The sequence below is a fragment of the Anabrus simplex genome, chromosome 1 (genome assembly GCF_040414725.1).
Source record: "Anabrus simplex isolate iqAnaSimp1 chromosome 1, ASM4041472v1, whole genome shotgun sequence".
Taxonomy (NCBI): domain Eukaryota; kingdom Metazoa; phylum Arthropoda; class Insecta; order Orthoptera; family Tettigoniidae; genus Anabrus; species Anabrus simplex.
Window position 1 is genome coordinate 753,707,140 of NC_090265.1, and position 19,531 is coordinate 753,726,670.

General features: G+C 36.7%; 1 protein-coding gene across 6 annotated transcripts in view; it reads right to left on the bottom strand.

Moving 5' to 3' along the window:
* The window catches only part of Cep290 (Centrosomal protein 290kDa), a 1,403,175-nt gene that overhangs the window by 1,060,647 nt on the left and 322,997 nt on the right, over nt 1–19,531 (bottom strand). For all 6 annotated transcript variants that reach the window (XR_010858542.2, XM_067136188.2, XM_067136189.2 and 3 more), the window contains exons 7-8: nt 11,348–11,470; nt 11,156–11,271 (exon numbers count right to left, since the gene is read on the bottom strand). Coding sequence is in view for 5 of the 6 variants with exons in the window: in XM_067136188.2 (XP_066992289.2) it covers nt 11,156–11,271; nt 11,348–11,470 (239 nt within the window). In the remaining variant the exon portion in view is untranslated. The remainder of the gene's footprint in view (nt 1–11,155; nt 11,272–11,347; nt 11,471–19,531) is intronic.

Consider the following 19,531-nt stretch of genomic DNA (forward strand, 5'->3'; position numbering starts at 1 on the left):
ATTAGATATTTTTCCACCAATAGAGCATATCAAAAAACAAATCAGATGTAAGGCCTTTCACGCGTTTGGTCTATTAACCCTAGAACTGCCAAACGTCGCACTTGCGACTCAATAGAGTGTTACTAGAATGCCAACGTCGCACGCGCAACGCATAGTACATGCATTCGCTTAACCAGTCATAATATAATTTATCCTTCACTTACGCTATTTTAATAAGTAAGACATTGAAGAGGAAGCTTCAAGTCTTTCATCACACATTCCTCACTAGCCAGAAGTGACTCAGTCAAGGTCAAGGTAGGTATAAATTCAGTTACTCTTTCCTCATCTCCCTGCCGTGTCAGTTGCTACTTAACTTCGCGCTGGCTCGCTGTTCCTGTGAGGTTCTGTGAATATCTTTCGTTATCTTTCAACAGATAAAGTTTATTCTTAAATTGTAAACTTTCATCCTGGATGATGAGCTACGTGATTCAAGTGATATTTACAAAGTTCTTGAAAGTGATTGGGATGCTTCCTCTTCCAGTGATATATTTTCTTTAGCTGATGATTCTTCTGAGAGCGGAGAAGAATATATTCCAGAATCTGAAGTTGAAAGTGATTCCGATGAAGAGAGCAGGCCTGCCGACGTTTCATTGGATGATACTCTGTTTCCGTAACACCAAAGTGGTGCAGGGTTTATCCAACCGAACCGGAGTTCGATGTTTCCGGGAAGTTCCGCGTAAGGGATCCTGGCATTTTGATCTGTCCGCCCCGAAACAGTCCACCTATTACGTATTTCTACTTGTTCTTTACGGATTTGATTTGGAAGTTCTTGGTAAAAGAAAGTAATGACTATGCGGCGAAAAAACCTAAAAGACGTTCTGGAGAAATGTAGGCCTTTTTCTCGTATGCGAACCTGGTTTGATGTAACTGTCTCCGAAATGAAAAAGTAAATTGCCTTTTTAATAAATATGGGGTGCACCGTGAATGCTATCATAAATTGCAGCATTTCTGGAGGCCTATGAGGCACGGCAGGAAAAGAAAACTCTCCAAGAATGACTCCCAGTAGTGCTCGGCGGCTGACGGAACTGTGTGCAGCTCGGAAATTTTAATCATTTTGTGATTTTATTTTATTTTTACTTTTGGGAACTTAATATTTTTTAAAACTAGAAGAAATTTCGCGTGTTTTGTATATAGTGATTTTCAAAATGAATGGTTATTTATTAATAATGGTGAACTTGAAAAATAGGAAAAACACTTTTGTTTTTAGTTTTCTAAATGTTTGATCGCCTGATACGCATCAGGTATGCAAGTAAATGATCTAATACTTATGTAAGCATCTTAAATAAAGCTTTCTGAGTAATATGGTGTGCTGCATTCCTAACTTTTCTGTACTAAACGCGCTTAAATTTGTTGAAAACATAAATGTGTAATACATGTGAAAATGGCCTGGCATTTAGGGAAAAAGACTCGGCATTTCTAGGGTTAACTAGCGTTTTGTCTTAGGTCTAACACTAGACTCGTCAGAGTGGGATGTGTCTCCCGTATGCAGTTATCAGACTGTGCCTTTTATATATGGCTTCTGATAAGTTCACCTGCATACACCCCTGTGTCAGTGGGTAGGGTCTCACACAGTGATGGCCAGTGTCCCTCATGTGGGTACTCATTGCGGAAAATTTATTATGTTTTTGGGCGTTGAAGTGTTCTAAATATTGAGTTTGGAAGCTCCGGCCAGTTTGTCCGATGTACGAACAATTACACTGTGAACAACTGAGTCTGTAAATACCTGAGCCTGCGTAGCAGTTATTTTTTAGGTTGACAGAGTTTTGGTTACAAAATATGTTCTGATTTGTGTTCTGTGTTTTGAAAGCAATGTTGACATCATGTTTTTTAAGGGGGTTGGCTATCTGATGGATAACTGGATTAGTGTATGAGAAAGCTGCTTACTTAGGTTTATTGGGTTTTACTGGGGAAAGTTGTGTTGCTAGTTTTAGTTTTACCCAGCATGATTTTTGCGGCAAAGCATCTGATACTTGCCTTTAACTAAATAAGGTCTCCTGATTTCAGAAATGTCATTGGTTCTATTGTATCACATCTAGTTTTCGTGTTATTTGCCATTTACTGTCTGAAAATGTGTCATTGCGGCACAGTTCTGCTTTGCGGCACAGTTCTGCTTTGTGATAACAGTGAATCTGCTGTTTGTGGATTCCTACAAGTGGAACTTAAAGGCTGTACTACTTCATAACGGAAACCTTCTAGCTTCTATTCCTGTGGTATATTCGGTTTCACTAAAAGAAAATTACAATATATCACAATGCAAACACTTTTAGGCAAAATCAAGTATCATGAGCACCGGTGGGATGAGTGTAGTGACTTGAAGGTGTGTGGTATTTTATTAGGACAACAAGCAGGCTACACTAAATTCCCTTGTTATTTATGTGAATGGGACAGCAGAGCTAGGGACAAACACTGGTCTACATCTTCCTGGCCCAAAAGACAAGTTTTGACACTTGGTGTGAAAAATGTTACAAATGCTTCATTAGTTGATCCACAAAAAATTAATTTTGCCACCGCTACACATCAAACTGGGAATCATGAAGCAGTTCGTTAAGGCCTTGGACAAAAGTAGCCCCTGTTTCAACTACATTGCAAGCAAATTTCCACATTTAATCTGATGCAAAAGTCAAGGAAGGCATTTTAATGCACCACAAATTAATAAGCTTCTGAACGACAGAAACTTTGAACAGATGATGAATGCTGTGGAACTTTATGCATGGAATTCAATAAGAGACGTCATAATGAAGTTCCTAGGAAATGTAAAGGATGAACAATACGAAATAAAACGGTGTTGAGTGATATGAAAAAGTTGCGTAGAATGAATCTGAAACTGCACTTCCTTCATTCTCATCTCGATCAATTTCTGAAAAATCTTGGGGCTGTAGAGATGGGAGAGATGTTCCATCAGGACATCAAGGAGGCAGAAAGAAGATACCAGGGAAGGAACCAATGATGGCCGACTACTGTTGGTGTTTGAAAAGAGAAGACAAACTTGATGCAGTGAGACGCTGGGGAGTCAAGCGTTCATTCCAAGCGGACATCTAGGACTTTTAATTGTGTTCACATTTATGAATTAATAAAGATACTGAATAAAAATTACATTGTTTGCTTGTAAATCACGCTTAATTGTCAAAATAAAATTCTTTCATTGCCTCAGAGTTGTCTGTTTATGTGTAAATCAGTATTAGGCCTATATTACAATAAATGCTAAATATTTCATTGTAATTTTATACTCAATAATTATTCATTGTATATAATAATTCAAGACAGTATTCAACTATTTCAAAATATATATAATAATACAAAGAAATATACATATTTCCAAAATTATCAACATTTTTCAGTACTTTTTAAATGCAATATTCAGGTCTATCTCTTATTTTGATATATCTATTGCGAGAAAACGTGATGTGATACATAGAAACGGACAACGGATTCGTGTACAGCGACCCAAAATTAGTTAAGATCACCTATAACACCTCTTGCCGCAAGAAAAAAGTTTAAAAATGCTGGGTTGTGTAACTTTATTGATCCTGTTAGTGTTAAAACTGTTGAATATAGCTATTTATTTTATGTAATCAAGTTCTTTTTTTAAACTGTTAAGCGAAAGGGGAATTTTTAAAGCTCTGTATATTAAACTGTAGTAAGAGGCTTGTTTATGGGAGTTGGGATGCAATGAATTATTATTTATTGTTAGTGGAGTGAAGGAGGGTTTTCTGTAGATCTGAAAGTGAAATTTGTTGTCCATTCCTTCCCACTCCTAGGCCTTTCCTGTCCCATCGTCGCCATAAGACCTATCTGTGTCGGTGCGATGTAAAGCAAGTAGCAAAAAAACTCCATTCTTTCCTTCTAGAAATTCTATTGTTTTCTCTCTTTTCTGTAAACAATTTTTTTTGATCATCTTCCCTGGTTAACATATTTATTACTTCTTCGCCACTCGTGTTCCTATTTATTCTACTTGTTGCGTGCACTGACGTCATGTCGAGCGAGCTGCCTAGCAATACTTTCCATATCAACATTTGCGGCTGCAAGTATTCTTTGAATTTCTGGAGGAAACTGTTTTTGAATTGTTTTAATTGCCTCTATTTCCCTTGGTGCTGAATCTAAATCCTGAAATCTGTGAAACTGATATGAAAAATAATCACTATATCACGTCTGTCCCACTGAATATTTCTTTGAATATAATTCTAGTCTGAGATTCTGCTGAATCTGGATTCTGGATTCCAAGAATGTTTTAAGAAGGCTATCTTAAATTCTTCATAATCATGAAATGTGTATTTAAATGCTTGGTACCACAAATTTGGGTCGGCATCCAAGTGTTTTTCAATTACTCCAAGCTTTTTCTCATCTGGTGTTCTGTTTTCTCGAAAGTATTCTTCCATCTCACACAGGAATCTCTTTGGGGACATGCTCGCTGTGTTATTAAAATGCTTAGGACAATCATCATAAGCGTTAATAATATTTATAATGGCTGGGTTACCATTATCATTGCTTCCTATTCATATATCTTTGTTACTTTGATCTGTTTCGCCTGATATTGTGGGTGTTCCATCTCTTTCATTAATTTGTACTTCCATTATTCTCTGACCATCCGATTTTAATGTTTTAGATTTCCTTCTCATCTGCTCCAATCCCTCTTCTGTTTTATTCATCCTTTTTTCAGTCTCATTTTTCTTTTTCTCCATTTCTTCTTTTATGACATCCATTTTATCTCCAATTTGGTCACATGTTATAATAAAATTTACTGCCACTGTTCTGTTTGTTGTCTGTACGTTTTCGTTTATCTATTCCATTTTTCCTGTGAATCGATTCTTATTGACTCCATATTATCCGTCAATTTCTTAATCTCATCTTCTTTCAGACTTTGAATGTAATTTTTACTCTCTGTCAACTCTCCTCTGATCCTGTTATCCTCCTCATAGATCTCTTTGTTCTCGTTTTCCATAGTCCCGATCATCACAGTTTTGGAGATTGCTTAGTCCACTTTTTATTTACATGACTTCTCTTCCAATTGTGCCAACTTCCGTTTTCATCATCTCTTTTTGCCTCTCTTCCATGTTTCTTATTTCTTCCATCTGGTTCCGTTGCAACTCTTCTTGCTTCTGTTGATATCCTTCTTGTTTCTGTTGATATTCTCCTTGTCTCTGTTGATATTCTTCTCGAAACTTCCCAAATAATTCTTCCAGCTGCTTTCCTTGCATTTCCTCTTGCTTCTTAACAATTTCTTCTTGTTGTCTAATCATTTCTTTATGTTTTTCTTCTTGTTTTCTAATCATTTCTTGCTGTTTTTCTTGTTTTCTACTTATTTCTTTTAAGATTTCTATTATTCGTTTCTGCTCTTCTTTTGCCTTCTCTAATTCTTCAGTTATTTTCTCTACTTCTTCATCCTTCTCCTGTAATCTCTCTTCCTGTTCTTTTTTATACTCTTCAAACTGCGACCATAATTGACTTATATTTGACATCTCTATATTTTTATTATTAAATTCTAAGTTCCTATTTCTTTATATATTCTTCAATGTTTCAATCCATTTGGGATTGCCGACCTGAATTCCCCCAAAACCGACTATCATATTATCCCGGTCACTTATGAAAAATTATCATTCTTAGTACCACTTAAATCTAACTCCTTTGTACTGACCATATATATCTTTTCTTATATATCTAACATTATACACTATAATCTAAATAATAATAATAATAATAATAATAATAATAATAATAATAATAATAATAATAATAATAATAATAATATAATAATATTATAATTATAATAATCATAATAATAATAATAATAATAATTATTATTATTATTCATTTTACGTCTACATTGGAGCACTGAAATCAATCTATATACAGTGAAGTCTTATGAATATTGGTTACAAATTTGGTTGATGTTTCTTCTTTTGTTCCCAGAAATGTTTCATTCTCTCTGACCTGACTGCCCGTTCATCGTCAGTTATGTTGTACTGTTTGCGTGTATAGGTCTTCAGTTTAAGTCTCACGTTGTTATTTCTCAGGATCCTCTTCTCTTCTCTGTTTTCAATTTGTTGAATTGTCAAGCCTAATTCATTTAAATCTTCTTGGACCTCTTTGAACCAGTGATTTTTAGTTTTACTTTTCCAAAAGTAGTTGAATAAATGTTTGAGTATCCTAGTCTCTGGTAGTCATAATATGTGACAGAAAAAAGCAACTCTTCTTTTCCGCATTGTATCTATTATAGACTGAGTCTCCTGGTATACAACTTCATTAGGTAGTAATCGCCATTGTCCATCTACTTGGTGTTTTTTGTTTAGAATTGTTCTGATTCGTCTATCTATTTTCTGTAATTTATCTGTAGTTGATTTTGTATTCAAATTGAATAAGGTTTCACTAGCATAGGTTGCTTCAGGCTCAATAAAGGAGTTGTAGTGTTTAAATTTTGCATTTATCGAGAGAGATTTCTTCTTGTAGGTTAGCCAAGTAATGTGTTGTGCTTGTTTTAATTTGGTAATTCTATTTTCAACTGATATTTTCTCTTTTAAGTTCCAAGTTATAATCTCTCCAAGATATTTAAATTTATTAACAACCTTAATTTGTTTGTTATTAGTCAATGTGATAGGTGATGTTTCCACTTTGAAGGATGGCATTATTTCCGTCTTTTACAGGAGATTTGTAATCCAATTTTTGCTGCTATTTGTTCTAATTCTTCAATTTGGAGTTTAGCGTCTTCCACACTACTTGCAAGTAGTCCAAGGTCATCTGCAAATGCTAGACAAGTGAGTTTGATATTTTTGCCAATCTTGATGTTTGGCTGACATTTTTTAGACCACTCTCGCATGACTTTCTCCAATGCACAGTTAAACAGTATTGGTGAGACCATCCCCCTGTCGAAGTCCAGTCCGGATTTCAAATGATTAAGACAACTCTCCTCGGAATTTAACTTTTGCTCTAGTGTTCTTGAGGGTAACACCAACGAGATTAATGAGTTTCTGGTGTAACCCAAATACTTTAAGGATTTTAAGTAATGACTCACGATGAATACTGTTATATGCTTTCTTGAAGTCAACAAAAGTGATAACTAGCTTTTTGTTTCTCGTTCTTTGATGGTTCATAATCCACTTAAGACTAATGATTTGCTCAGGACAACTTCTTCCCAGTCGAAATCCCCCCTGATACTCTCCAAGTTCTTGGCCGAGCTGTTCTTGAATTCTAGTGAGGATAATTCTAGACAGGATCTTATATGTGATATCAAGTAGAGAGATCCCTCGGTAATTATTTGGATCCAGTCTATCCCAATTTTTGTGTATTGGATGAATTATAGCTGTATTCCATTCTGCAGGCTGCTTTTCAGAGTTCCATATGTCTATGATGTGTTTGTGTAGGTTTTGAAGTGTTTTGCATTCTTCCACAGCTCTGCAACCACTTGATTTTCTCCTGCAGCTTTATAATTCTTGAGCCATTTAATCGCTTGAAATACCTCATGGAAATCTGGTGGAATAACCTTGTTTAAGCGTGTTTTATTTTTTGGATCACGTGAAAATTCTAGGTATTCTTTTGGGTCTTCAGCATTTAGTAATTCTTTGAAGTGATCAGCTAGAATTTTGGCATTCTCCTAATTATTGTGTGCTAGTTGTCCTTGTTTATTTCTCATCATGAGTCTAGGTGGAGTATACCCTGATTGATATTGTTTAAATGTCCTGTAATAGTCTCGAGTCTTATGTTGTTTGAATGATTCATCTACGTTAGCTAGGTTTTCTTTTTGATGGTCTCGTTTGATTCTTCTAAGTTCTTTGGCCATTTGCCTTCTAGCAATAATTAGTTCATCTCGAGATTGTGCCGTTTTCTTTTGTTAGTCATTAAGCCAAGTTTTGTGTCTTTTCTGTATTGCCATATCACATTCCTCATTCCACCAGACGTGTTTCTTTCTCCCTTTCATAGGAGCAATTTCTTCGGCAATATTTTTTAGTTTATCAATAATCGTTTCCAGTTTGTCGCTTAGAGGTGTTTTGGATCTCTCTGTATACACGCATTATTTATTAAGTAGCTGGGGTCATATTTCCTCCTTCTAGTGAATTTAGATGGTTTGTGATGTTTTCTTGGGGTTAACTTGATTTTAATCTTTGAAATATAATGATCAGAATCGATGTCCACCCCACGAAGGACTTTGACATTATAAATTTCTCTATGGTATTTTTTATCCATTGCTATGTGATCTATCTGAAACTCACCCAGTTTAACATTAGGGCATTTCCAGGTCATTAATTTGTGTGGCTTTCTCTTAAATCTTGTGGTTTCAAGAATAAGCCAACGGTCTGTGCTAAGCTCAACTAATCTTTGACCATTTCTATTTGTAAATTTGTGTGCTGGCCATTTACCTACACCTGTGCAATATTTTCTCTCTTGTCCAATTTTCGCGCTGATGTCTCCAAGCATAATTTTAACATGGTTGTCAGGGATATTTGAAATCAGTTGGTCAAGCTCCTCCCAAAACATTTTAGTTTCCTCTTTATTTGTCCTGTTTTTTCATTTGTTGGCACATGGACATTAATCATTGTATATATTTTGTTCTCTACTCTAATCGTTAAGGTTGCAGTTCTTGATGAGTTCGATGAGAAATCCTCCACTGAATCTAATATGCTAGTATGAACCAGGAATCCCATTCCAAATTGGGAACATTTTTCATTACTCTCTTTCCTGGAGGTCCTTTGTAAACACGATATCCCCCAGATTCAAATGGGTCCTGATCTGTGTTCCAAAGTTCTTGTAGGTCTGTGATTAGAATCCTGTCTTGATCCATGACATCAGTTAAGTGTTTCAACTTCCCAATTTTCATTATTGCATTGATGTTTAATGTTGCAAAGAAAGAGAATTTTCCTGGTTTACTGAATTTAAGTCTGTGTCTGTATCCGTGATTCATCTGTTGGGCTTTCAGGCGCTCCGACTCGCCATGATCTTCTATGTGACACCCCACCGTATCCGAATGGTGTCTTTGCTCGAGTCTAGAATGTTGGATGTCCAAGCCGGTGGATTCTTTCATTAGAAGACTCTCCATGATAAGTTGATTGTCTGATGATTGATCAATGTCTCCCTATTACTCATTATTATTATTATTATTATTATTATTATTATCCCTCTCTTCCTTTGTTCCAGCATGCACCCATATTAATTCTTTCTTGACTCTGTCGTAGTGTACTTTCACATTTGATCCCTCCACTGCAGAATACGCCAAATATAAACTCCATACTATTCCACTAAGCCAGCATCACAAAACAAAAACTTTGTCGAGATGTTCGTCATGTTTTCAATCACGACAATACCTCCGTTTAAAGTCTCATCAACCATTCTCATGATGGTATTTTTCACATAGCATTCAAAGTTATCATGAAGTTAACAAAACTCAATAAGAGAGTGATTCCAACCCCGCAACATGTTCCCTGAAAATACCATTATCAACAAATAACGGCCGTTATTGTTGCCATTCACAATGCACCATGTACTTAACGACCTTTCTTTTCAACTACACCGAAATTATGCCTAAACATTATGACACACAATCAAACTTCCTTCCACGCACGCCAAATTCACCGTTGCTTATGGAGCCATATTGACGAACCCAGGTCTTCAACCAGACAGCTTTCAGTATGACTATCTCCTAACGGAGCCTCATTTGGCAATCTCAAAAAACGTTGGAATATTCTTCCTAGCATTCCAAATAATTATGAACTGAGGTCAAACCACTGCTGCATATTACTGTGTAGTTGCTTGGTCAATAGTGTGATCATCAACCAATGGCAGAAACTAATGTTATGCACATTGGTGCCAGACATTTTGTATCCTTTCTCTCCAAACTGCTCCCATGTTAATATGTATTATAAGCTTTGTAATTTCCCAACTTTTCAACAGAGTAACGTCAATATTACTGTGTAGTTGCCCTGTCAATACTGTGATCATCAGCCAAAGGCAGAAATTATTTTTATGCACACTGGTGCCAGACATTTTGTATACTTTCTCTCCAAACTGCCTCCATGTACTTTGGCTGGTAAGGTTCTGTCATCTAAGGTGCAATATTGTGTGCACATTGTCAAGGCATTCTCGCTCTTCATAATATATGTGCTGCGGGTCAGTATACCTCCAAAAATTTTATCACATAGGAGGTTTTGTCCCGGCAACAACGATATACTGTATATATAAGCTTTGTAATTTCCTAAATTTTCTAATAGAGTAGCGTCAATGATTCATCAGACCACCACTGGTGGACACTGTTAAAATGCCCTCTGGATTTACGCATTGGTGCCGACTACTGTATCTTTTACCTTAGACTGCCCCTATGTAAATATGTTAATATAATCCTTTTGGACTACATATTATTAATGAACATTGTTATTCTTATTGAAATTTAGTAACATTTTCCTAACATTTCTGATAGTGTAATGTGAATATTTCATACGGACCACTGCTGCTGGACACTGCTAAATACCCTGTGGTCTTACCTATTGGTGCCAGTCACTTATCTTTCCCTTAGACTGCCCCCATGTAAACATGTTAAGTTAACCTTTGATGCTGTTATCCTTCACAACTGATAATTTACAGCCAACAGCTGATATGTGGGTATCCATATTATCAATGAACATTGTTTTTCTCATTGACTATCCCTACTGTAATATGTCAATATTATTTCTCAGTTATTACAATTTAAGTACAAATCACATACCTGATTTATGCCTTGAGGTAGTACTGTGACTGATGATGCCTTCAATGAAAGGAAAAACATGTCTCATGTGGAAATAAAGATAAATTCGTAATTGTTTAAAAATGTTAATGTATTGAATAGGTGATATTATAAACTAATTAGCGTCCTACATATATTATCTTCAATACGGATCCATAATGATATTTATCACTTGCAATTTGCTTTATATAGCACATACACAGACAGGTCTTATAGCGACAATGGGATAGGAAATGACTAGGAGTGGGAAGGAAGCGGCCGTTGCCGCTGGTGTGAAAACGGGAAACCATCTTCAGGGCTGCCGACAGTGCACTGTCTGCTCACAGCTGCAAGACCAACTCGCTCAGTATACTCATAATCGTCATTGGCTTTCTCTAATTTCCCACTTTTAAAGGTCACAAAGGACTCACTTACTTGGTCCTCTGGGCTTTGAACTGTTCAATAATTGCTGCACTCTCATTGAGTTCCTTGGTCGCTTGAGCCAGCTGCTTCTGCAGATCCTCTACTTGATCTTCTCGTCTTTGAAGTGTCTATAAATAACAGAAATAAATCCAAATTTGAAATGAACACTAGAAAGAGATCACAACTTATCTGTCAGTGAGGTACCTGAGTGAGGAGAGCAACCCGACTGCGTTCTGTGTCGATCTGGATGCTGGGTGCCTGGGCAACCAAATGTGTCAACCTGGACTGTAGTTCTTCTGTCTCAGCATCCTTTTTCTCAAGCACTTTCTGGAACAGAGACATGTACTTTACTCGACTATACATCCTTGTGTATGCACAACTACAACAGTCTTATTATACACCAACATAATATGCACGGTCCCCTTTATGGTTCCATTACATGGGACTCCCGCCCTTGATTCAAGAGCTACAAAAGATCCAAAGTAACACAGCATGATTTGTTGTTCTGAATGATCTCCGACAAAAGAATAGTGTATAAAAATAATATAGAAGCCTCCACGTTATGAATACAATGTTTATTTACAAGATGCAGTAAATTCAGTACCGGTTTCGACCCCTATGGGTCATCCTCAGCTGTTATACATTAAATCAGTTTCAAAAACATCACATAAGGACTAATGTCTTCATATCACTGACCCAATTTGACAGATCATGAAAAAGTAAATATAACAGTAGTATAATGGATCTTTTCTCATAGACTAGAAAGTTGCTTATCATGTAAAGCATCATCTCATTATAACCTGAGTCTAGTAAACATCAAATAAAGTTTATAATGGTATATATGGAATTATTACATATTTACATATATATTATTGTAACATACATTGTCTATTAAAAAATGAATATATGCACATAAAATTTGACCCGCTATAACAGGCCGTTTAAAAGTGGATGAAATGATAAAAACAAGATAAAATGGGTCCACATTTAACTCTAGTTTGTACTGGTTTGTTGTTGCTGCATTATTCTTGTAATAAGGTAAGTACACAGTGTTTGTATTCTAATGTTTAAACTTGTGATAGTTTTTGTTCATTCATAGAAATAGTTTTTAAAATAGCCTAACTATAAGTATATCCATTCCATCTCATTTCACTAACCCATTTAACCACCACATTGTTTTTAATTCATTTTAATTCAATTCATGTTTATGTAATATTTAAGAAGAACAAGGTACCTGATTATAATGTACTTAAAGATAAACACTTAGTGAATCACCTAAGCTATGTAAAGAGCTGAAGATGTTCTAAAAAAAGAACGAAACATGTACTGTGTGTAATTAATTAATTTTTTAAAATGCAAAATATAAGTATCAAAAAGGTGGAAGATTTTTATTGTTATAAGTCTTTGTAATAGAATTTGATATGGAAAATGAAGCTGATTTCTTGCAATAAGCAGTATGTTCCGAGCTGTCCCAAAGAGACGGTGTGGAGTAACATGAGTAGGCTAAGAAAGATCATAATACGAAGATTAAGATGGAATTCGAGAGGACTTACTTACTTATTTCCTTTAATTCCAGTGGAACATAGGGCCTCGACAAAATTTGTCCAGCTTGTTCTATCTACTGTCAATGCTTTCACCTCGCAGGTCCTTCATGGCCTGTACGGAGATGAGTTTGGTTTCATTTTTTTATTTTATTTTTCTTCAAAGAAAATTCCATAGATCCCAGACATCAGACAGACAGAATTTGGAGTTCCTTGGCTTTTAGCATCAGTTGTTCTTGACTGCCCTGATTTTGATTTTAGTCAGCTATTGAAAACATACTTACTTTTCTGTGGAGTATGGGTCTTTAATACATAGGCTTCCCTCTCGATATTGGTGAGTCTTGAGACATGCTAATATAGCAAGTTCGTAAAAAAGTGATGTTTCCCGTATTGCTAAGAGCTTGTATCAGCTTTAGCTTGATTGACTTAACTATTTCCAAGGTTGTACTACAGAGGGCAGCACCCTCAGTTGTGAACACGGAGGGTCATTCTTTCCGGCGAGTCTGTAACTTTATCTCTTTGACTCGAATGTTTGTTGTGGTTATGAGAGAGGAATATAAAATGGACTCCACGTTGATTGGAGTGGCTTTTCTGAGCTACAGATGGGTATTTAGTTGATTTAAACTCAGCCTATACTGCCATCCTTTTATTTTTTATTTGACGGCTGATATTGCAGGTATGGTGATGCTTGTATTTATATTGGTCCTATGATTATTTCGTGGTTTTCTTGTGCCTTTAATCATACCTGATTGTAGTGATGGGCAGTCTGAGACGAGGTCTTGAGATTTCTCGGGATTAGCGCAGGCATTATTTCTCGCGAGAAATTTCGAGAAATCTCGAGAGCGATATCCCCGCAATGTGCGACAAGCAGCGTTTCGTAGGCCTGCAGGTAGTCGGAGCTGAATGTTGTTGGTTCCGAATATGCGAATAGCAAACAACGGGCCTTCTCATTTTCGTAAATACGTGTCAACAAGCGACTAGGGCGTTTATTTATACCGAGGTCTGTTTTGACGAAGTAAAACATAATTATAAAGGATACGCATTCAGGCGTTGTACTCATTGGTAGATACACGAATGAGTGGTTTAAGTACAGAACCTGACGGCTACTGTAGGTACACGTACCTGGATACTAGACGCGTGCATTATTCGAACTCAAGACGAGGCAACATGCGCCTTGCTGCATATGCAACCACCATTACGCATGAGTGGAATGTGAAATTGCTATAGAGTATTCGTGTCATAATTAGGTAGGTACTTAGATATATGACGGTGCAATGTGAACTGTGTCGAATTGTACGCGACAACTTGAAGACGATGTCCGAAACGCAACGTAAGTCGTGGATGTCGGTTATTTTTAGGAGGTGTCACAGCACAGCCCACTGTGTTGCTTATTCAAAAGAAGTAAAATACATCGGCAGAAATACTTCTGGGATGATCCGGCACTTACAAACGCATAATATCAATGAAGAGGAATCGTCACAGAACACCTCCGGCCCGGTCTGAATCACAAGAAACCACCCTGCCAACGATTGTGAGGCATCCAGGTAGGATTACATCCTAATAATAATTATTAACAAATTATACGGGTTATTCAGCTAAGAAGTCCACCTGACATAACTCGTGAACAGTTTAAGATACTGGCATTCTGCATTAAATTTCGTTAATGGTAAGGAGCTCATAGTTCAACATGCAGTGCTTTCATAGGATTTTGACAAAATTTATCATCACACACGTTTCCATGTGAGAACTGCTGATGATAACTATCAAGCTTACATTTGTAGTTACTGGGACATCTCACAGCTCGCAGCACACGAGAATCGGTCTCGAGAGCGTTGCCCATCACCCCTGTTACACGTTCCACTCATGTGTAATGGGGGTTGCGTATGTAGCAAAGCACATCTTCCCTGTCTCAGGTTCGAATAATGCACGCCTATAGTATCCAAGTAGGTATATATCCTATCTTCAGTTATTCACAAATTATGCATGGTTATTCAGCTAAGACGTCCACCGCAAATAAGTCAGGAACAGTTTAAGATACTGACATTCTGTTTCCACTTTAGTTAATGGTACATAGTTGAACATGCAGTACTTTTCCAGGCTTTTGAGAAAATGTATTGGCTTACACGTTTTCGTAAGACGTTATTTCACGCAATAACTGTCAATGATATACTATCAATTTTACAGTCGTAGTTACTGGTACGTCACACAGCTTGCACTACAGGAGGATTGGTCTCGAGATTCTCGCGAGAGTCTCGAGGTCTGTGACGTCAGTCTCGAGAGTCTCGAGCGAGAGCGTTGCCCATCACTAGCTGATTGATATGCATCTTTCTGCTCTGTGGCGTGAACGGACCGCGTGTTTGTTGATGTTATTGCGATGGTGAGATGTGGGTAACTAGGTCTCTATCAATTCCATTTATGTGCACTGCATTCTAATGTATTTTGCCATCAAATGAATGTATGCCCTGTGTGTCGACGCGGAGATCCATTCGTGTCGTACGGAGTGCGTAAGCTGGTGGACTTATGCGTGACCCGTGGGTCCCTATTATCCTGCTGCTGAAATATTTGTGTCGTGCACGTTACTCTGACATATTTGAGACCTTTGTTTGTGACCATGAGAATCATACTACATGAGTTTGTGACCATCTTATTGAATGGAGCTACTGCTCGCATTGTTGGCCGATACTGGCCATGTCTGAATGTTTGGGTGTGTGTTCGTGAGTGTGGGGAGTAAAAAGATGACGTATCGGTCAGCTTAATTTTTCCTTTTGATCTTGTTTCCGTACCTTGTGTTTGTTTTTTCGGTACAGTGTTAATTATTTTGCCTTGGTCTCTGTTTTGACCGTTTGCTTGCCCACGAGGCCGCCATGTTTGTTTACTTAAATTCAGGTGATGCGCATGTCTGTGATTCTCTTTGGATTTGACTATTGTTCTTTGGTCTAGTGATGATTTTTCTCTCGGCCATCCCGATACCTGCATTCCTTTATTATATCTGCTTTGTGTTTCTTCTCCGGGATGCTTGGGGATCTTATCTTTCTATAGCTATTGTTGTCGAGATGATGATGGAGTTTGATGGACGCATATGTAAAACAATGAAATTAATATCATGGAAAGAATGACTATACAAATCCATGTGGATTGTTTTCAGATTAGCTAATTATGTAGTGAAATTATAATTGAGACGGTGAGCATATCATAAATTAAATATTAATTTTGGTGTTTGAGAAATGCTGTGCTCACGCATTTATGTTACTACTTCGACTAAACCAAATGAAAACAAGTATGTATCTTTTTTTTTATTGGTGGCTTCATTTTCTTTTTCTTTGAAATCTTATTATATATTAATAAACCCTCATTTAAATTTTATTGCTAGTAGTTAGTTTCATCCCTGTTGTGCATTGTTAATGAGGGACGTTTCCAGTTCAGGTCTGTGTCTTGGCCTTTCCTAGTCACAGTCCATGCCTCGAATCTCCCGATGTGCGTATTATATTATGTCATATATTATCAGTAAGGGAGGGGTGTGGTTCAGTCTCAGGATTTCTTCATTATTATTATTATAATCAAAACCAATCAGACTTTTCATTACATTACAATAAAAACAGAGATCTCATAGCTTTTTTCTGAATCTTGGGAATCTAAACAACATAAACTGCTTGCACTGGAAATTAATCCAAATATATCTGCAACAAGAGATGCCATTAAAGAAAGCGACATATGTCTCACAGAGATTGGGTTACAGGAACAAGAACACCTCATTTTTCTTCTGGCTTCCAAACTCAGAGTAGAGCACAGAAACTGTGAATTCAAGAGATGGTATAAATTACCTCACAAAGGAAAAGGAGTGGAACTATTTGAACAATATAAACCTGCAAATAACTGGGCTAGAAATCATACTGGTTTATCAGTCAGTGAATGGTGTGAGGGAATAAAAATAACTGCTAATGCATGCGCTGTTTGATCATTTCCTGGCAGGTCCCAGAATGGAAACCTCCGTTGGCATTGCCGAAGAGAAATAGAAACACTTCATGTTTTGGGATTTTGCCATCTAGGAGAGACGCTGGGGAAAGCCAGGTATAACGGGATTTGGCCCTTTACAGCAACTTCCCTCAGAAAATGTGACCAGAGTTGGGACAGCTGCGGGGAAGTCATCGAAATCTCTTCATTGTATTTTGCAAAACTCATTTTTGTTCTAAAAGAAATTAATTATGTTGTATAAAGAACATTTGAGAATTGGACTTATTGTTATGAAAAATCGAATTACTGTTTCAAAAAATTGATTAACTTACTTGTTTTTTCGTTTTTGGACTTGTGAAAAAAATTCATAATTGGAACTTAGAGAACATGTTTTGATTGTACAAAATTAGTATTAATGTGTGAAAGTTTTCTTGTAACGGCTATCTGCAAGCTTTAATATTTTACTACTTATCAGAGTGTACTGACACATGCCGTTTTTATAAGGATTTTTCTAGTTGCTTCCTGCTGAGCCAGAAAAACTTAGATCATCAAGAATGAAGAGACCCCATTGGTCAGAATAACGAGGATTTTAATTGGTGAATGTAAATGTCAGGAGTAAATTTGATTGATTGATTGGCTACCTGGTGGTTGCACAATTTTCCAGTTTTTCACTCCTTCATGAGAGCGAAGTTTGTTTCTGCATCTTTTCTTTCTGACCAGCCTAGAAGCCAGACGTGTTCTCTGTCCGTCCCATCACTATTCCCTTCAGTGTTTCGACCATTAGCTTATTTAAATGTAACTGTTCCATACTAAGGTACGTCGGAGTTTACCCTTGGTATTCACATTCACCATTTAATCATCGAAATGACTTAGCTTTTCACCTAAGCATTACCATTTAGTTTTTGGAGGCAATTCCCTTTTCCTTATATTGAGCGAAATATTATAATTAAGATGTCCTAACCTTTGCTCGGATTTGCCTCAGGTAGTTCTGTGTCACTTAACTCCCCCCCCGGAAACTGATGTTTCTTGCTGGAAGTGTTTTAGGTGAGAACACTAGGTTTCGGTGCCTCTGCGTTAAGGTATTTTTAATCTCCCCCTTTTCCTTGCTGTGGTAATATCTGCTAATGCCCCTTTCTGTAATCTCATTTATGTTATTATGTTATGTCTATGTTCCATTCTCAAAACAATTTGTAAGTCATTTGGTGTGAATTGCATTTCTTTTATTTTTTTTTTTTTTTTTTTACAGGTAACGTCAAATGTTTATTTTCATTTAGCACATGTCTTGTTCATTTTGTATGTAGATTTTGCTTTGTACCTTTATCTACCTTCATTAGTTATTAAATTAGGAGTTTGAGGGTGATTATCGTGTACCTCTTCTTTCCTCACAACGGATATGTTCCCATTGGCCTCGTAGGGATTGCACGCCGCTTCCTACATCCTTTTGTAGCTGTCATGATGGTCTACCTGTTGCTTGTATTTTACGTCTTCTCGGGTAAATGTTCAAAAGTTCATACAATTTTTAAGATGCATTATTATCATGTATTTATTATGTTTCTGTAACCTGTAGCAAGGTTACAGGAAGAATAATTATAGAGTTGCCTGGTTTGCCGAAGAGGTATCCGGATTTGCCGATAATGGTAGCAATAGATAAATATCATTATGGATCCATGTTTATTTAATGTATTGAATAGGTGATATTATAAACTAATTAGCATCCTATAAACTGTAGCAACAGGCAAACTGACAACACAGCCTACAAGGAATCAGACAGTGTGGGATATATAATATATATAATAGACCCCTCAGTTCATTTTGAAATCTCCACAGACGAGCCAGAAGACGTTGATAGGAAAAAGAAGCTTATCTATGAACCAGCCGTAATTTATCATAAAGATAAATTTGGATTGAAAGATATTAAAGTGATAGGATTAATGATAGGAGCTCGAGGGACTATTCCTCGATTCATTGTAAATTTTTGGAAACGTTTCATTTAGAGGTTACAGAACTACAAACTATATCTTTGTTAGCTTTATGAGGTTCCATTTCATTACTGAGAAATCATTGCCATGTGTTGTAACTCTTATAGTTTAAAGGCATTATGAGAATAATGTAATCAATCAAATCAATATAAACCAAAGTTATAATTTAATTTGTTTCAATATGCTTTGTCCATTGTGGCAACCTTCAACTGAGGGAAGTTTCGTAAACAAAAATTATGCCTCATTATCAACAGCAACCTTTCAAGGCTTTGAGGACCACGTTCTTCATCAACGATACTGGTAGCTTGAAATTTAAGTGGAATTCTTCAAAGAACTTAGGTATTGCTCCTCTTGCACCAATCACAATGCCTATCACCTCGATGTTATCCAGTCATACTCACATGGGTAGACGAGTATAGTTGGCTCGTAAAAGCTTTTCTTTTCCTTGCGTTCTTCTGTAGACTGGTTAGTGTGCAATTCAAACTACACAGTTATATCCGTTGCTGTTATTTTTGCAGGTACTGCCGGGAACACTTCGTGCACTGTGTAACCAACATCTCTTAGAAAGTCACAGGCTTTAACCATAGGGACAGTATCCCAATCAATCACTACTGATCTGCATTTAGGGCAGTTGCCCAGGTGGCAGATTCCCTATCTGTTGTTTTCCTAGCCTTTTCTTAAATGATTTCAAAGAAACTGGAGATTAATTGAACATCTACCTTGGTAAGTTATTCCAATTCCTAACTCTCCTTCTTGAAATGGAATATTTGCCCCAATTTGTCCTCTTGAATTCCAGCTTTATTTTCATATTGTGATCTTTTCTACTTTTAAGGACACCACTCAAAATTATTCATCTACTGATGTCATTCCATGCCATCTCTCCACTGACAACTCAGAACTTATGACTTAATACATGT